Source organism: Drosophila arizonae, chromosome 4 (assembly GCF_054131065.1).
Source record: "Drosophila arizonae isolate 15081-1271.41 chromosome 4, UAZ_ARI_1.0, whole genome shotgun sequence".
Taxonomy (NCBI): Eukaryota; Metazoa; Arthropoda; class Insecta; order Diptera; family Drosophilidae; genus Drosophila; species Drosophila arizonae.
Genome location: NC_142924.1, coordinates 2,440,360 through 2,453,538, shown reverse-complemented (window position 1 = coordinate 2,453,538; position 13,179 = coordinate 2,440,360). Strand labels below are relative to the sequence as shown.

Here is a 13,179-nt window from a genome sequence, read left to right as displayed (position 1 = left end):
AAAAAAGATTTTGAGGGTAAATAATATTCAAAATTAATTAATTTGTTATCCATATATATATTTTGATTGATTGTAAGAAATTTTAAAAATATATATTCAATATTTTCTACAGTTTTATTGTATTAAATATATTTATATACTTCTGTTTATAATTATTAAAATTAATAAAAAAAAAAAATTTTTTTTTTAAATCTCCGAAATTTGTTTAGTCTTGTTATTTTTATTATTTCAAAAATTATAATAGAATATAGCTATCCACATCTCATGCTGACAATTCAATTCTCAAAAATTTTTCTCAGTGTATTAGTTGGCATGGGACATGCAATGTGCACGCTATGCTGCTCACCACAAAGGACAAAGCGTTCGTCAGAGTTGGTTACGTTAGGTTTCCCTTCAATGTTCTCATATTTAAGTCAGAGCTGAAAGGGATGTGGAGCTAGAGCTTGGGGGGAGGCCAGCTGGAGTTCTGATGGATCTGGCCGATATCACACTTACCTTTTATTTTTTTATGCGCTCAACACGCAGCCATAAAAATTCCGCTTGCCATATTAGAATCGGTTCGCATGATTTGCTCTGATTGGAAATCGTCTTCAATAAATTGCCAAATGTCACAATTCAAAACGCGTTGACAACCGCAGTGGGGCAGGGGATTTGCCTAGGGACGGGGGAGTGTGGGTGTGGCAGCCAATGGTAATTCTTGCAACGTGTTTGCATTGATTAGACTAAGGCAACTAAGACCCCCAACTAGATTCCTAGACTACGCCCCGCGAACATTTAGGCAGCCATCAAATTAGTCGTCGATTATCCATGGTTGGAGTACGAGTAGGAAAGGGACGAAGGGGCGAGGGGTTGCTGGTTGTGGGAGTCTTTGGAATTTACTGCGATAGGCATTTTTATATTGGCCTAGGTCAAATATCGATTATCGCCAGCCCGTGCCTCTGATGGGGTCAGATGCGAATTGAATGTCAATTTGATTGGCATTTCTGGGTCACAAGCTGTTGCAGGCGAGTGTCTAGTTATAGAAATGAATAAATATATAGATATACTGTATTATAAATGTTAAGCCAGTGGTGCAGTAGAAAACAAACTTTTGCCACTTGCATGAGCAAACGAGTCTATAAAATGGGAATCTAATCTATAAAATAGAGTCTGGTTTCCTGCTCTAGACAATTTGACATAGCAAAGTCTGTTTAGCACTGTTTACGTTTCTTCGCTATAGACATCATATATCATATACATATATAGACTTGACGAACTTGTCAAACATATAGCATATATAACTGGAAAATTGGCTTATGGAGTTATAAACAGCTAAACTATATTTTTAAAACATTTGTATACTCTGAACCCATTGAAAATTGAAGTATAGTGGTTTTCTGAAAACATGTGTAACAGACAGATGCACGCCTTATAGAACTTATTAACTTTACATTACTTTCGTCTGCTTAACCAAACAAAAATTGCTGTAGAAAATTAGTTGCTTCAAAAATTAAAAATAAAAAAAAAATAAAATAATTTTCAACCTTCATTTATCAATAATTATATTATATCTAAGAGAAGATTTCTACAATCCAAGCTCGTAAAACTTTATTATATAGAATAGAGTATTCATTATTTGTTAACCAACACATAAATGCTATATTTTCGTCGATCTACTTTATGGGCCAATCGAGTGGCGAATCTAAGTTGCGACTAATCTGGACGCCAATTCGGTCAATATTTGTGATAAAAAATATATATATTTTATGATTTTCATAAATCAATTTTCATAATCCCAATTCTTGTTGGGGACTTTTGCAGGCCCAAAACAAATTATAACAAATACTAACTATGCATACAATACTACTGGACATGTCTCTGTCTTATGTCGAAATTTATAGTACACCTCTATAAAAAGTCTGTTTTGGCACCTGAACTTGAGCTGTCGCCCCCGGCGTGGCCTGCTATCGAAAGCAGAGATAATTTAATTATTCTAAGCATTAGAAAACCTGCAGCAACTTTTCGCAGGTTATCAGAAGGTATACGTCAAAGATAACTCGAGTATCATAATTAATTTCTTCAGTTTTTTTTAATACTCGCCCAAATGACCGAAAGGAGCTTACGTGGCTTAGTGATCATGTGTGTGGTAAGTCTACATATCCTTTTGGAAATACCCAAAGTGAGGCGTTGCGAGTCAATAATCAATAATCATTACTAGCTATCATACCCTTCTCTAGTTAAAGCTATAAGGTGGGATCAAGATCTATTTCTACATAACTGAAGTACACATTCATGTCTTACTAGATATTTTATAGTCGAAAAAGAGAAGGCCTAGAATACAGTCTCTATTATTTTCTAGAACTATACACTGGAAAACTTCTAGAATTTTCTTCACTAAACTCAAACCCATTTTACTCTGTTGAGCGCGCATCGTGCAGTCAGTTTCGCCCAACAGCAAGATTCTAGCTTGTTTTTCCATGTACTTCTTTTTTATTATTTGAATCTTTTTTTGTAAGCTACCCCGGCTTAGTTCTGCATGTCTTCTGAAAATCCACCGTCATAAATTAATGTTATTTATTTCTTGTTTTTTTTTTTTTTTGTTTTTATTAAGAAGCATATTTATTATATATAAGATGTATGTAATACAATAATTTTTGTTGTTTTTGTTGTCTGTCCGGTTGGTTGTATTTGTTTTTGTTTTCGGGTTTCTGGTTTTTTTTTTATATATTCATTTTATATAATCATATAAAACACTGAGCAGCTACAATACAAATATTGTGATAAAAACTTACAACATAACCTTTAATACATAAAAATACTTGCATAGTCTACAAATCGTATCGTTTTATCGGAGATGCCCTGTTCTTCCTCTCTTTCCTCTTCTCCATCGTCTTCCTCTACCTCTTCCAATCTTGAGCCGTTCTTTTGCTGCTCGCTCGCTATCTATCTATCTCTTTCATCCCACAATTTGCTGTTCTCATGTTTTACATTTTATTTTTATTTCTCCTTTTTCGGTTTTACGCCTCATTGCGTTTTCATTTCGGTTGGTTTTTCTTTTAGTTTTCCGTTTTTACCCTATTAAAAATTTGTTTTTTTTCCTCCTCTTTTCTTTCATTCTCTTCATTTATTGATTTCATCTATGCCACGTATCCGCTCAGTTGTTTTCACTCATTTTTTTTGTTTGTTTTGTATTTTCATAAATTTCTTTTCTTTTGTATCTTAGCTCGCGGCGTAGGCGGGTGTAGTTGGGTAGAACGTAAAACTGAGTGCATTTCGGATGGGACGGCAAACGAAAAAGTAAAAACAAAAGTTCTTTAGACTGCGACTGGCGCCATCTAGCGTTGAAAATGTTTGCATGAGTTTCGTGTTCAGTTTCTCGCTTTTTTTTTGTTTTTTTTTTTTTTTTTTGTTTATATGCTTTTTTCACAAGATTTTGCTACTTTGTTTTATGAGTTTTGTTTTTGCAGCGTTAATTACAATAGAAATTATGTATATATATATATTTATTTTTTTGCATAATTAAAATTAAACATTTATTGTAAAAAACATATGTATATAAAAAAAATGTTTGGGACGCGACATAAAAAATCGAAAAGTTGGTGAAAAAATATATAACTTTTGACTACAAATTTTATTTAGTTTATTCGTTTTATCGAGTATTTATTTTCTTCTTTTTTTGGTTCGAATTTGTTTTAGAAAACATATAAAGCAAAGACTAAGGGCGGGGCTGATGAACAGCCCTCTCCGGAAAATCATAAGAAACAATATTTAAACAAAGAATTTAACATATAATATTTTTATGTTTTCTTGTTTTTTTTTTTTGTTATTTTTTTTTTTAGCTTTTTGTTTTTGTTGTTATTTTATACACATCTTTATGATAGGGGCGGGGGCGTTTATAATATATGTATATATATATTTATATAATTATAAGTAATAAATTTTCAATATTTTTTTATTTAATTATTTGCACACATGAATAAAAAATTACTATTTGCAATCATATTTATATAAAAAATAAACTTAATTATCAGCAGCGGTCCCTCATTCTTCTGTCGTCACCTGGTCACAATCCTAAGCAACACCATACTACATATATCATATATCCATATATCATGTCATATCATATCATATCATATCATATTATATCTGTATATATCCGCCGCCATATATTCCTTTCATTTTATACTTTAAGCTTAATAAATTTTGGAAGAGTAAACAATACCATCGAGTTGCAATTGTTGCTGCATTATGCATTTATGTCTGACTGTGTGTGTGTGTGTAGGTGTAGGTGTGCGAGTGTACAAGTGTCGAGGTGAGTGAGTGTGTGTGTTCATATGGGGTGTATTATATAGATCGCTTGAATGAAAACTAATGGTTAATGCGTATTTTATGCTGTTCTACACCTCCTTCTCACCCAAACTCCTCTCCTCTCATCTACTCTCTGCCCCTTCCTTCACTTCACTTTGATTTACTTTTCATTCGAGTTTCTTTAACTAATTTGTTTTCATTTCTTATACGTATAAACTTTTATAATTTTATACTAAATGTTTTTACTGTTTTACTTTTCTTTCTCTTTTTTTGTGATTTTTTTTCTTCTTTTTACTTTGTATATATATAAAAAAAGATGTCCAAAGTTTTTTTTAAGTTACGTTATTGTATATACGTTTTCTTTTTTTATATTTATTTTTTTAGAGTGGATCCTTTTCTTAACTTGTTTTTTTTTTTGCCTGTTTTGCTTTACAGTTGTCCTATGCTTTAAATGATTTTCTTTCTTTTTTTTTTGAATGTTAATATATGAGCGCAGTGCGCTAATCAGCGCTTTTACCATATACATATATATATGTATAAATATATATATGCATATATATACTATATAGATATAGTAATAGTATCGTACTATGTATATATGTGGGGGGTGTGTTTTGTTTTGTTTGTTTGCCTTCCATCCTTTTGCTTGATCATCGCCCATATATATGGAAAGATATATATGTGGATGTTTACTTTGTTTCCTCCTTTTCTTTGTTCTCCTCGGTCGATTCCTTCTCGTTCGACTAGAGAGAGGAGGTGATACATTCATTAGTTTTGTATATAAATTTAGAATTTATTTCGACTTTACCTTGTCCTTCTCCAACTCCTTCTCGATCTTATCGCCTTCGGTGCCTTCCTGCTCATTCGATTTCTCTTGCTCGCCGCCTTCCTTGCCCTCCTTGGTCTCGGGTCTGTTGGGAGAAAGGGAAAGGCAATTTAGAATTATTCAGTATAAAGATATCTATTTATATGAAGTACTCACTCTGGCTTGGGAATGTGCGCATTGAGATCCAGCTTTGTGCAAATCTCATCCCAGTCGGGGAAGCACTTGTCCTTCATGCGCGAAACATGGCCAATCAAGTTGGGACACTTCTCGGTCATGTAGTCGCGCAATGGATACGTAATATCCTTGGATAGATAGTGCAACTGCGACAGCACTGCAAAGGCAACCACATCCAATGTGGTTGGCTCATCGCCAAAGAAGAACGGCTTGCAGTCGAGCATCTCGCTGAGCACTTTAAGATCATTTTTGCCGAACTCTTCGATCTCCTCGGCGCTATGGACACCAATGCCATGCGCCTTTAGCTTTTTCGTGCCCTGGAACCACTTGTTGTGTTGAATATGCGGTATTCGATTCATAGTTTTTTTTTTTTTTTCGTGTGTTTAAATATAAATGCAAAATGCAATATTGGATGCACAACAACGGGAGTTTTTTTTTTTGTTAAGGGTAGTTACATATATATATTATATATACATATATATGTTTGTATATATAACGCACACACATATAGAGATGTTAGCGGTAGTGGTGGTGGTAGTAGTAGTAGTAGTAGTGGTAGTAGTGGTAGAGGGTAAACCAACCATCGAACAAATCAACACAAAAATATATAATAAAAGAAACGAAAAAAAGAGAAAAAACACCATGCAAGAGTTAGTGATAATGAATGAAATGGAATTTCGATTATAACTAATTTGTAGATCTTTTTTTCATTTCTTTTTGATATTGTACGACTGCAGCACCTATGAAGCTATAGCTCTTTTCTCCATTTGAATTTATAGTAAACTATATCCATGAATCTCGTATGAATATTTATATCTAGAATCATTTAATCTGGAAATTCGTTTATATATTTATATCTATGAAGAAGATGAATTGTCTCTAGTTGTCTGCCTAACCACTTGGGATACGTTATCTATCTTTATTTAAGAACCTATTCGCTATATCTATTAAATCAACTGATTTCCTTCGGGTATTCATAAATGTGAATTGCTGGGATGGCAGTGAATGGGCAATGTAAGTATAATGTATAGGTTTAGCTACATTATATATATAGTACATACAGGAAATATAAGAACATAACACTAGTTTGGAAACTATATTAAAGAAAACTTCTAGAAATTTATATATTCAGTTATAATATGAAATTTAAATCGTATTAAAAGAGTTTTATTAATAAACCACATGTGGAAATTATATAAAAACCTCTACAACATTATAAATCAATTATAAAATATAGTGATTTATAGTGAAACAATAAATATCAATAGGAAATACATATATATAAATATGTTATATATATCGACTCGAAATATATGCAGTGTATATCAACTATAGCATATATAGCTTGCATCACATTTAAATACGATATATTCTACAGCTGTTACTCACTAATAGCCAATAGCTGATAAGCGTACGAGCATTTCAACTATAGTATACATATAGTTTTATGGAATTGCATTATCAACCTACTGAGAATTCTGTTCATACTATAAATAGTCAACAAAACTCTTTTCTATTAATTCCTCATTTATCAACAAATATATCAATTACCAAACAACTACACATACATAAATATATATTGAAGCTGCAAGGGCATTGAATATTCGGCCAACCGAAAATAACTAAGTGACGAAGTATTTTGTTGTTGTTATGGTTGTCAATTGTGGCATTTGTATATTTTTTATAATTGGGTTATATGAGAGGCTACGCTGAACATAAACAAAAAAGGAGCGCAGGCACCGTTATTGTTTATGATATATATACATATATGAAGAGGTGATATACATATCTACTATTGTAAACAATATAAGTAAAATCGTTGCTTTGGTTCTAGTTCCGCTGCCTGTTTCTGCTTATCTGCATCTGGCTCCAGCGTCAATGTGTGCGTGTGTGAGGGTTTGGCTTAGGGTTTGGGCTTAGCTGGTATTAGTGTTAGTTGGAGGTGCAACACAATACGTTTCGTCGAGCGATACCAAATTTGCTGGCAACTTCTGTTTATTTACAGAGGCGTTGAGAGTGCGAGGGAGACGAATAAAATGCCAGAACCAGCCGGAAAACCCGACTCGAATTCCCAAATAAACATTACGCTGAAGTTATTTGAACAGAGAATGTTGTTTTGATGCAAGCTACGTATTTGTTGAAATTAACTGAATATTTCAGGAATTTGCAGTTTACTTTTTTCTTTCGATACACAATAAATAAATTTGATCAATCTCCAGATTTCGTCAAATTGAATTTTTCTAATTATTTAAAAGCTACAATGCACTTGAATTTTTATCAATTTAAAAATTTTCTAACTTGTTTTGGTTGCAATCTCTACAAGCTACAATTTCTATTTGGATATTTCGAGCTTCAAGCTTTCCAATTTTCTATTGTTTTCTAGAGCAAAATTACCTTGCGACCGAATGTGATCTTGAAGAAGAAGTTTAAAATCGAGTTAGGCAAACGTAGGCCGAGCGCATGCTGCAAATTCACTTTGTAGCCCTTGAGTACGTTATCGGGATACTTGGCGCGCCAGTAGAAGATGATCCAAATCAAATGATTCTCCAACATGGCAATTGTGGCATACGAAACATTGCGCTGTTCGGCAGTTAGTCCGGCATCCAAGTTCTTGTCATATTTAGCCGATAGCTCCTTGATAATGATGGCCGAATCAGCAATTTCCTCGCCATTCAGCTCGATGAAAGGCAATTGACCCTTCTTGGAACGGAAACGCATCTTATGATCCACATTCTGGAAAGTACAAGCAAAATCACAATAAATATTTATATTTATGTATATTAAGTTTTAATCTATATACGGAAATTAAATGGAATGATGAGTAATCCCTGTTGCTGGCTGGATTGAGGTTTTTCATTCAAAATAAGTTTTTCCATATCTCGCATTCCAATTCATCATTGCAAACATATACACATATCCATATATACTTGTGTATGTGTGTTTGTGTGTGTAGAGCATGACTAATGTGCTTGTAATGTAGTTCAATCTCTTGCTCCCACGCGACCCGGCACAGCCTTATTTTATCATTCCGGCCGCTAGATGGCGCTCATGACATACATAGCCCTATGTACATACATACACGTATATACACACGTACACACTTATGTATGTATGCCAAAGCGAGAGATGCTGCTGCCTGGCCCGGCTGCCTGCCGAAACAACCACTAGAAAAAGCTGTACCGAAAAATCAACCAACACCCAACTACCCCCACTGTGCGCGCACTCACGCACACAGTTTGTAAAATTACACACAGACGAACGCACACGACGAAGAGGAGGAGTTGGAAAATTTCCAATTGCCGCTTTTTGAATTTGGCATATTCCAGTGTCAAAGCGGCCGTTGCTGCTGCCTTTGCCGCCACCATCCAGTATGTTCACGTACAATATGCATGCGCCGTTAACCGTTACAAAAAAGTGACAGTTATGTCCGGCACATTTTGAGTAACCACTCGCATGTGTGTGCATGTGTGCGTGTGCATATTATTTCTAATTAGAAATTGTCCACAACAAAAGCGAACATTCATATCAGGGCGTAGCATATTTCATGCTTTGGCGCGGAGGGCAACAAACAGGGCAAACTAGCAGGCAGGGTGTGGTTGCACACACATACACACACACACATACACACACACACACACACGCATAGACACAAGGCGAATACAGTAAGAGACAGAGGTAGAGAGAGAGAGAGAGTGCGTCAGAGGGCGAGAGAGCAAAGAGATTATACTTTCCAGCAGCAGCAGCAGAAGCATCGTCGTTGCCCAGGCTGAAAAGGGTGGAGTCCGAGTCGTCGTCGCCGTCGACACATTTAATTCCAATGATCCACAAAAAGGCTGCCTCAAAAATATGGAAGAAGCTGCCCCAACCCAAACCCTGCCCCAAACGACGCGCGCATAACTGTTGTTGTTGCAGCATAAGCTGAGGGCAGCGACTGCGTTTGCCGGCGACGCATTGTCGCTACACAATGCAAATGTTTATTTTTTATTAAATCATTATGCCAATTAAGCGGCGACGGGGCTCAATTTTGGCGCAGTGTAGTGTGTGTGTAGAGTTTTTGCATTGGCAACAACAATTGGATGCATGTTAAAAAGACACGACAAAAGTGAACAAGAACAAGAACAGGGCAGCAACAACAACAACAATAACAGCCGACCAACACGCCATGCAATTATGCAGTATGCGTATATGTATATGTGTCTGTTTGTATGCGTGTAAGTGAGTAAGTTGGAAATCCACACCCTGCTTAAAGCACAAAGAGCGAAGTTTTACCAGAGAGAGTGAGAGGTGAAGATAGAAGGAGAGAGAAAGAAGCTAGAGCATGCGAGCGAGCGAGTGAACAGTAACAAAGGCAGTGACTGTCGCTGCAGCCGTTGCAGTTATTGCATATGTATGCGCGCTCTTTGTTTTAACGCAAATATGCGGCTATTAATTAAAATATATATAAAAAAAAAACACACACACACACATACAAGAACAACAATAACAACAACGAGTAACGTTTGACTGCATTTGTCGTTGGCATTTTATAAAAGAAATACTACAAATAAAATGCAAAACTCCACTTCCCCTTGACACGCACACACACATGCCAGCTACTGCTGCACACACTCGCACGTACAGTTGTACTCGGAGAGTTGCCAGACCGTGCCGACGCGTCAACACTTTGTGTTGGCAATATGGCAAGGCGCGCGCGAACATTTGAATAATTGTGAATTGGAAAAACGGATGTGTTTGTGTTGGCTTTTGCGCCGCAATTTCAACAAATGAATTGAAAATGGAAATTTATGCACGCACAACCACAGCAGCAACAACAGCAGCAATGGCAACAGTAGTGCATATATTGAAAAAGTGAATTAATTGCACAATATACATGCATAAATACGCTTACGAATGGCGGTCACATTGGAATGCCAATGGAATGCTATGCGGGCGGCACTAAGCAGAAGCAGCCGCGCCTACTTGAATGCGCTCGCTGCTGCTGCTGCTGCTATTGCTATTGTTGTTGTTGTTGTTTTAGCTGGCGTTGTTAATGATTTCGACACGCTTGTGGTGTGAAAAAATATGCGTTTGGTTTATCATCCGTCTCCTGCTGCTGCTGCATTTGTTTATTTTTGGGCAAGGCAAAATGTGCGCCTGCCTCTTAATGTATACAAAATGCAGCAATGCGTTTACAATAACAACAACGACAACAACAGTGGAAAGGGTCAGAGGATGGGGGCGCCGCATTTAACTAAAGAGATGTCGATTTCATGAAACGCGCCCTTTTTCATCAGCATGATTAATGAAAATGTCAAAGGTCCGCGTTTCATTCCATTTCAGTTTGTTGAACTCTACACACAAGCTCTTATCACAAAGCGGAACAAAATGGAAAGTGCGCTGCGACTGCGTACACATTGCACGCACACATGCACACATGCATACATATGTATATGTGACGCACTGTCAATCATAATTGCCTGAGCTAAGGCGAAGGCAACGGCGACGGCAGCTGCCACTACTTTCCAATGCAGCCCAAATGACGAGCGATAAATCAATTCAATGAGCCGCAGTTGCGGCAGTAGCGCAGCATATGGCAAAAGCTGCTGGCGCATTATCAGCTTATGGGAAGGGAATTTCATCTCGCGCGCCCAACTACTTGAGCATCAATTAACATTCTTACAGCTCGCACACACTCATGAATCGACCCCTATACCCACCCCTCCGCCACTCTATCACTCGCCCTCTCGCTACTTGACGGACCCCCGCGCACTCATTAAGCCATGTAATTAATAAGATTAAAAAAATAAAAAAAATCAACAATTGCGCCGTCGACGTTGCTTCTGCTGCCGCCTAGGGCCGCACCCATTTTTTTTTTTCGTATTAGTCTATATGAAGGAAAATATATGCAAAACGCATCGCGCGCGCTCCTAAAGCTTTGAAACTTTTGGAGCGTCGCGAGCGCTGTTAATGGACAGGGGGATAGACAGCATGGACGATGTACAGCGGACAGTGGACAGTGGGCACAATTATTTGTCTAGCTGGGCTACTTAAAGATAAGGCGCAGTAATCGGAGTGGGGTAAGCTGAGCAGCAGCAGCAATAATTTTTTTTATTAAAAGCAATTACAAAACGGGCACAAAACGGGGCTTGGAATTTTTGTGCAAGGCAAAGACAGAGACTGAAAGAAAGAAAAAAAAAAAAAAACAACTAAATGAAGCAGAGCGCTGCAGCTGCAGCCAGCAGCAACAAAGACAAAGACCGGAGCATTAAAATGGGAGCCGTTTCTGCTGTGAGAGCAAGAGCACAAATGAGAGAGAGAGTGAGAGCGAGCTCGAGTGCCAAGTGCAAAATTTGAAGCACAACTTCGCATTAGGGAAGGGTGAGGGAGTGAGTTGTGTCTCCGCATATGTGTGTGTATATGTATGTGAGTGTCAGTGGAGTATAAAGCACAACTTGAGAGAGAGAGTAGCGGCGAGACGTTGACAACGAAACGGCAGCTAGGCAGAGGCCAGGCACAGCGCAGCGCAGCGGCGTCGGCGCACACACAAATTTTATGTATACGCTGTTTTATGTAGACGCACACACACACACGAACATATACACATGAACAGACAGGAATAAAATCCAGCAGCAGCAGCAACAACAAAACGCCTGGCCTGGCCTGGCTCGCTACAGGTTCAAATATGAGTACACACACACATACAGCCACGCATTGGAAGTCTGCCTGTATGCGTATATGTGTGTGTGTTGTTTGCCGGGATAGAAAGAAAAGGCAATGCTAAATGTATCCCTTTTCAGCGTATGCTGGTCTATAGGGCGCGGTGCGCGGGCAGGTCACAGGCTTAGCACACAATCATGGCGGTTTTTATGTATGTGTGTGCGTGTGCCTGTGCCTGCGCCTGCATATGTGTGTAGAAAAAATCTCTACCGCAAAAATACATGTGTGTATGGAAAAAAAATTTATGATGAAAAACCCGCCAGGGAAATGGGAAATCATGTTAAATTTTAAATATGTTAGCGAAATGTATATATATAGAAATTATGATGCTGGAATGGAATATGGGAATATGGGAAAGTAACCTACCTCGTACTTGAGCCCCACCAGACGCAACCAAGTCTCCACTTTCAGGCAATACGGCGAGAGAGACGGCAGCAGGGGAGTGCGTGAAAATTGATACAGATAAATGATGTCCTTCTCAAAATTGGTCTTGTGCACGTTGAACTTTTGTGCTGGCGCTTCGGATTTGGCTGGGGCAGCGACGGCGGCAGCATCGCCACCATCTTTCTTCGCATCGGCAGCGGCGGCTCCATCGGCAGCACCAGCGGCTGGCGACGCCTTCGCATCCTCTTTGTTGTTGTCTTGGGCGTTAGCGGCGGCCGCGTTCTCAGCGACGGCAGCGGCAGCGGCGACAGGCTCGGCAGCAGGTTTTTCCGCCTGCTCGGCAGCAGCGTTCTCTGTTGTTGCTGCTGCTGCGGCTACTGCAGGCGTTTCCTCGGCGGGTATTTGAGCTACTTCGGTTGCCATTTTCTTTCTTTTTTTTTCTTATTTATTAATCTTTAAATTTCTTCTTCAAATCGAAGTTGCGCTTTCTTTCAAAAATCTTCACACTTTTCCTTGTTCAAATGCACGCACACACATACACATTCACGGATACGGGGCACGAGCACATACACAGGAGAGACAGAAAGAGAGACGAAGTCGCAGTCGCAGTCGCAGTCGAAGAGTCAAACCACCACTACAGACAGTTTTTCAAAAAATGCACCACACAATTTGCGCACAATTAAAAGTTACCGCACCAACCAGACGCAACCGCTCACAAAACAAAACTGAACGGTAAATTTCCATTTCAATATTTTCCAGCCATGGTAACATTCTTGCAGTGTTGCTCAGATAAATCTATCGGTTTATTTCTG

The 13,179-nt window shown here is 38.1% G+C and overlaps 1 protein-coding gene and 1 long non-coding RNA gene across 3 annotated transcripts; one reads left to right on the top strand and one right to left on the bottom strand.

The window, feature by feature from the left end:
- Window positions 1-3,773: 3,773 nt before the first annotated feature.
- Window positions 3,774-13,110, bottom strand: fax (failed axon connections). 2 transcript variants are annotated; one of them, XM_018007144.2, is made up of 5 exons: window positions 12,350-13,110; window positions 7,682-8,020; window positions 5,270-5,613; window positions 5,096-5,198; window positions 3,774-5,030 (listed from the first exon to the last, which is right to left on the bottom strand). In XM_018007144.2, the coding sequence occupies exons 1-5, from the start codon at window positions 12,788-12,790 to the stop codon at window positions 4,977-4,979; spliced, it is 1,281 nt and encodes a 426-aa protein (XP_017862633.1). In that variant the 5' UTR covers window positions 12,791-13,110; the 3' UTR covers window positions 3,774-4,976. The 2 variants fall into 2 exon arrangements, with proteins under 2 accessions (XP_017862633.1, XP_017862634.1); XM_018007145.2 differs by having other exon boundaries at window positions 5,270-5,604.
- LOC149268965 (uncharacterized) lies at window positions 6,682-7,628 on the top strand. The gene is made up of 2 exons (XR_016269854.1): window positions 6,682-7,063; window positions 7,122-7,628. It is a non-coding gene; the product is annotated as an uncharacterized LOC149268965 (long non-coding RNA).
- Window positions 13,111-13,179: the final 69 nt, after the last annotated feature.

Excerpts from the sequence above, each read along its gene's own strand:
- fax (XM_018007144.2), bottom strand. The coding sequence starts at position 12,790 with ATGGCAACCGAAGTAGCTCAAATACCCGCCGAGGAAACGCCTGCAGTA. Across the intron at positions 8,021-12,349 it reads TGGTGGGGCTCAAGTACGAG|AATGTGGATCATAAGATGCG; the intron begins GTAGGTTACTTT and ends TGTACTTTCCAG. Across the intron at positions 5,614-7,681 it reads AGATCACATTCGGTCGCAAG|TGGTTCCAGGGCACGAAAAA; the intron begins GTAATTTTGCTC and ends CAACACAACAAG.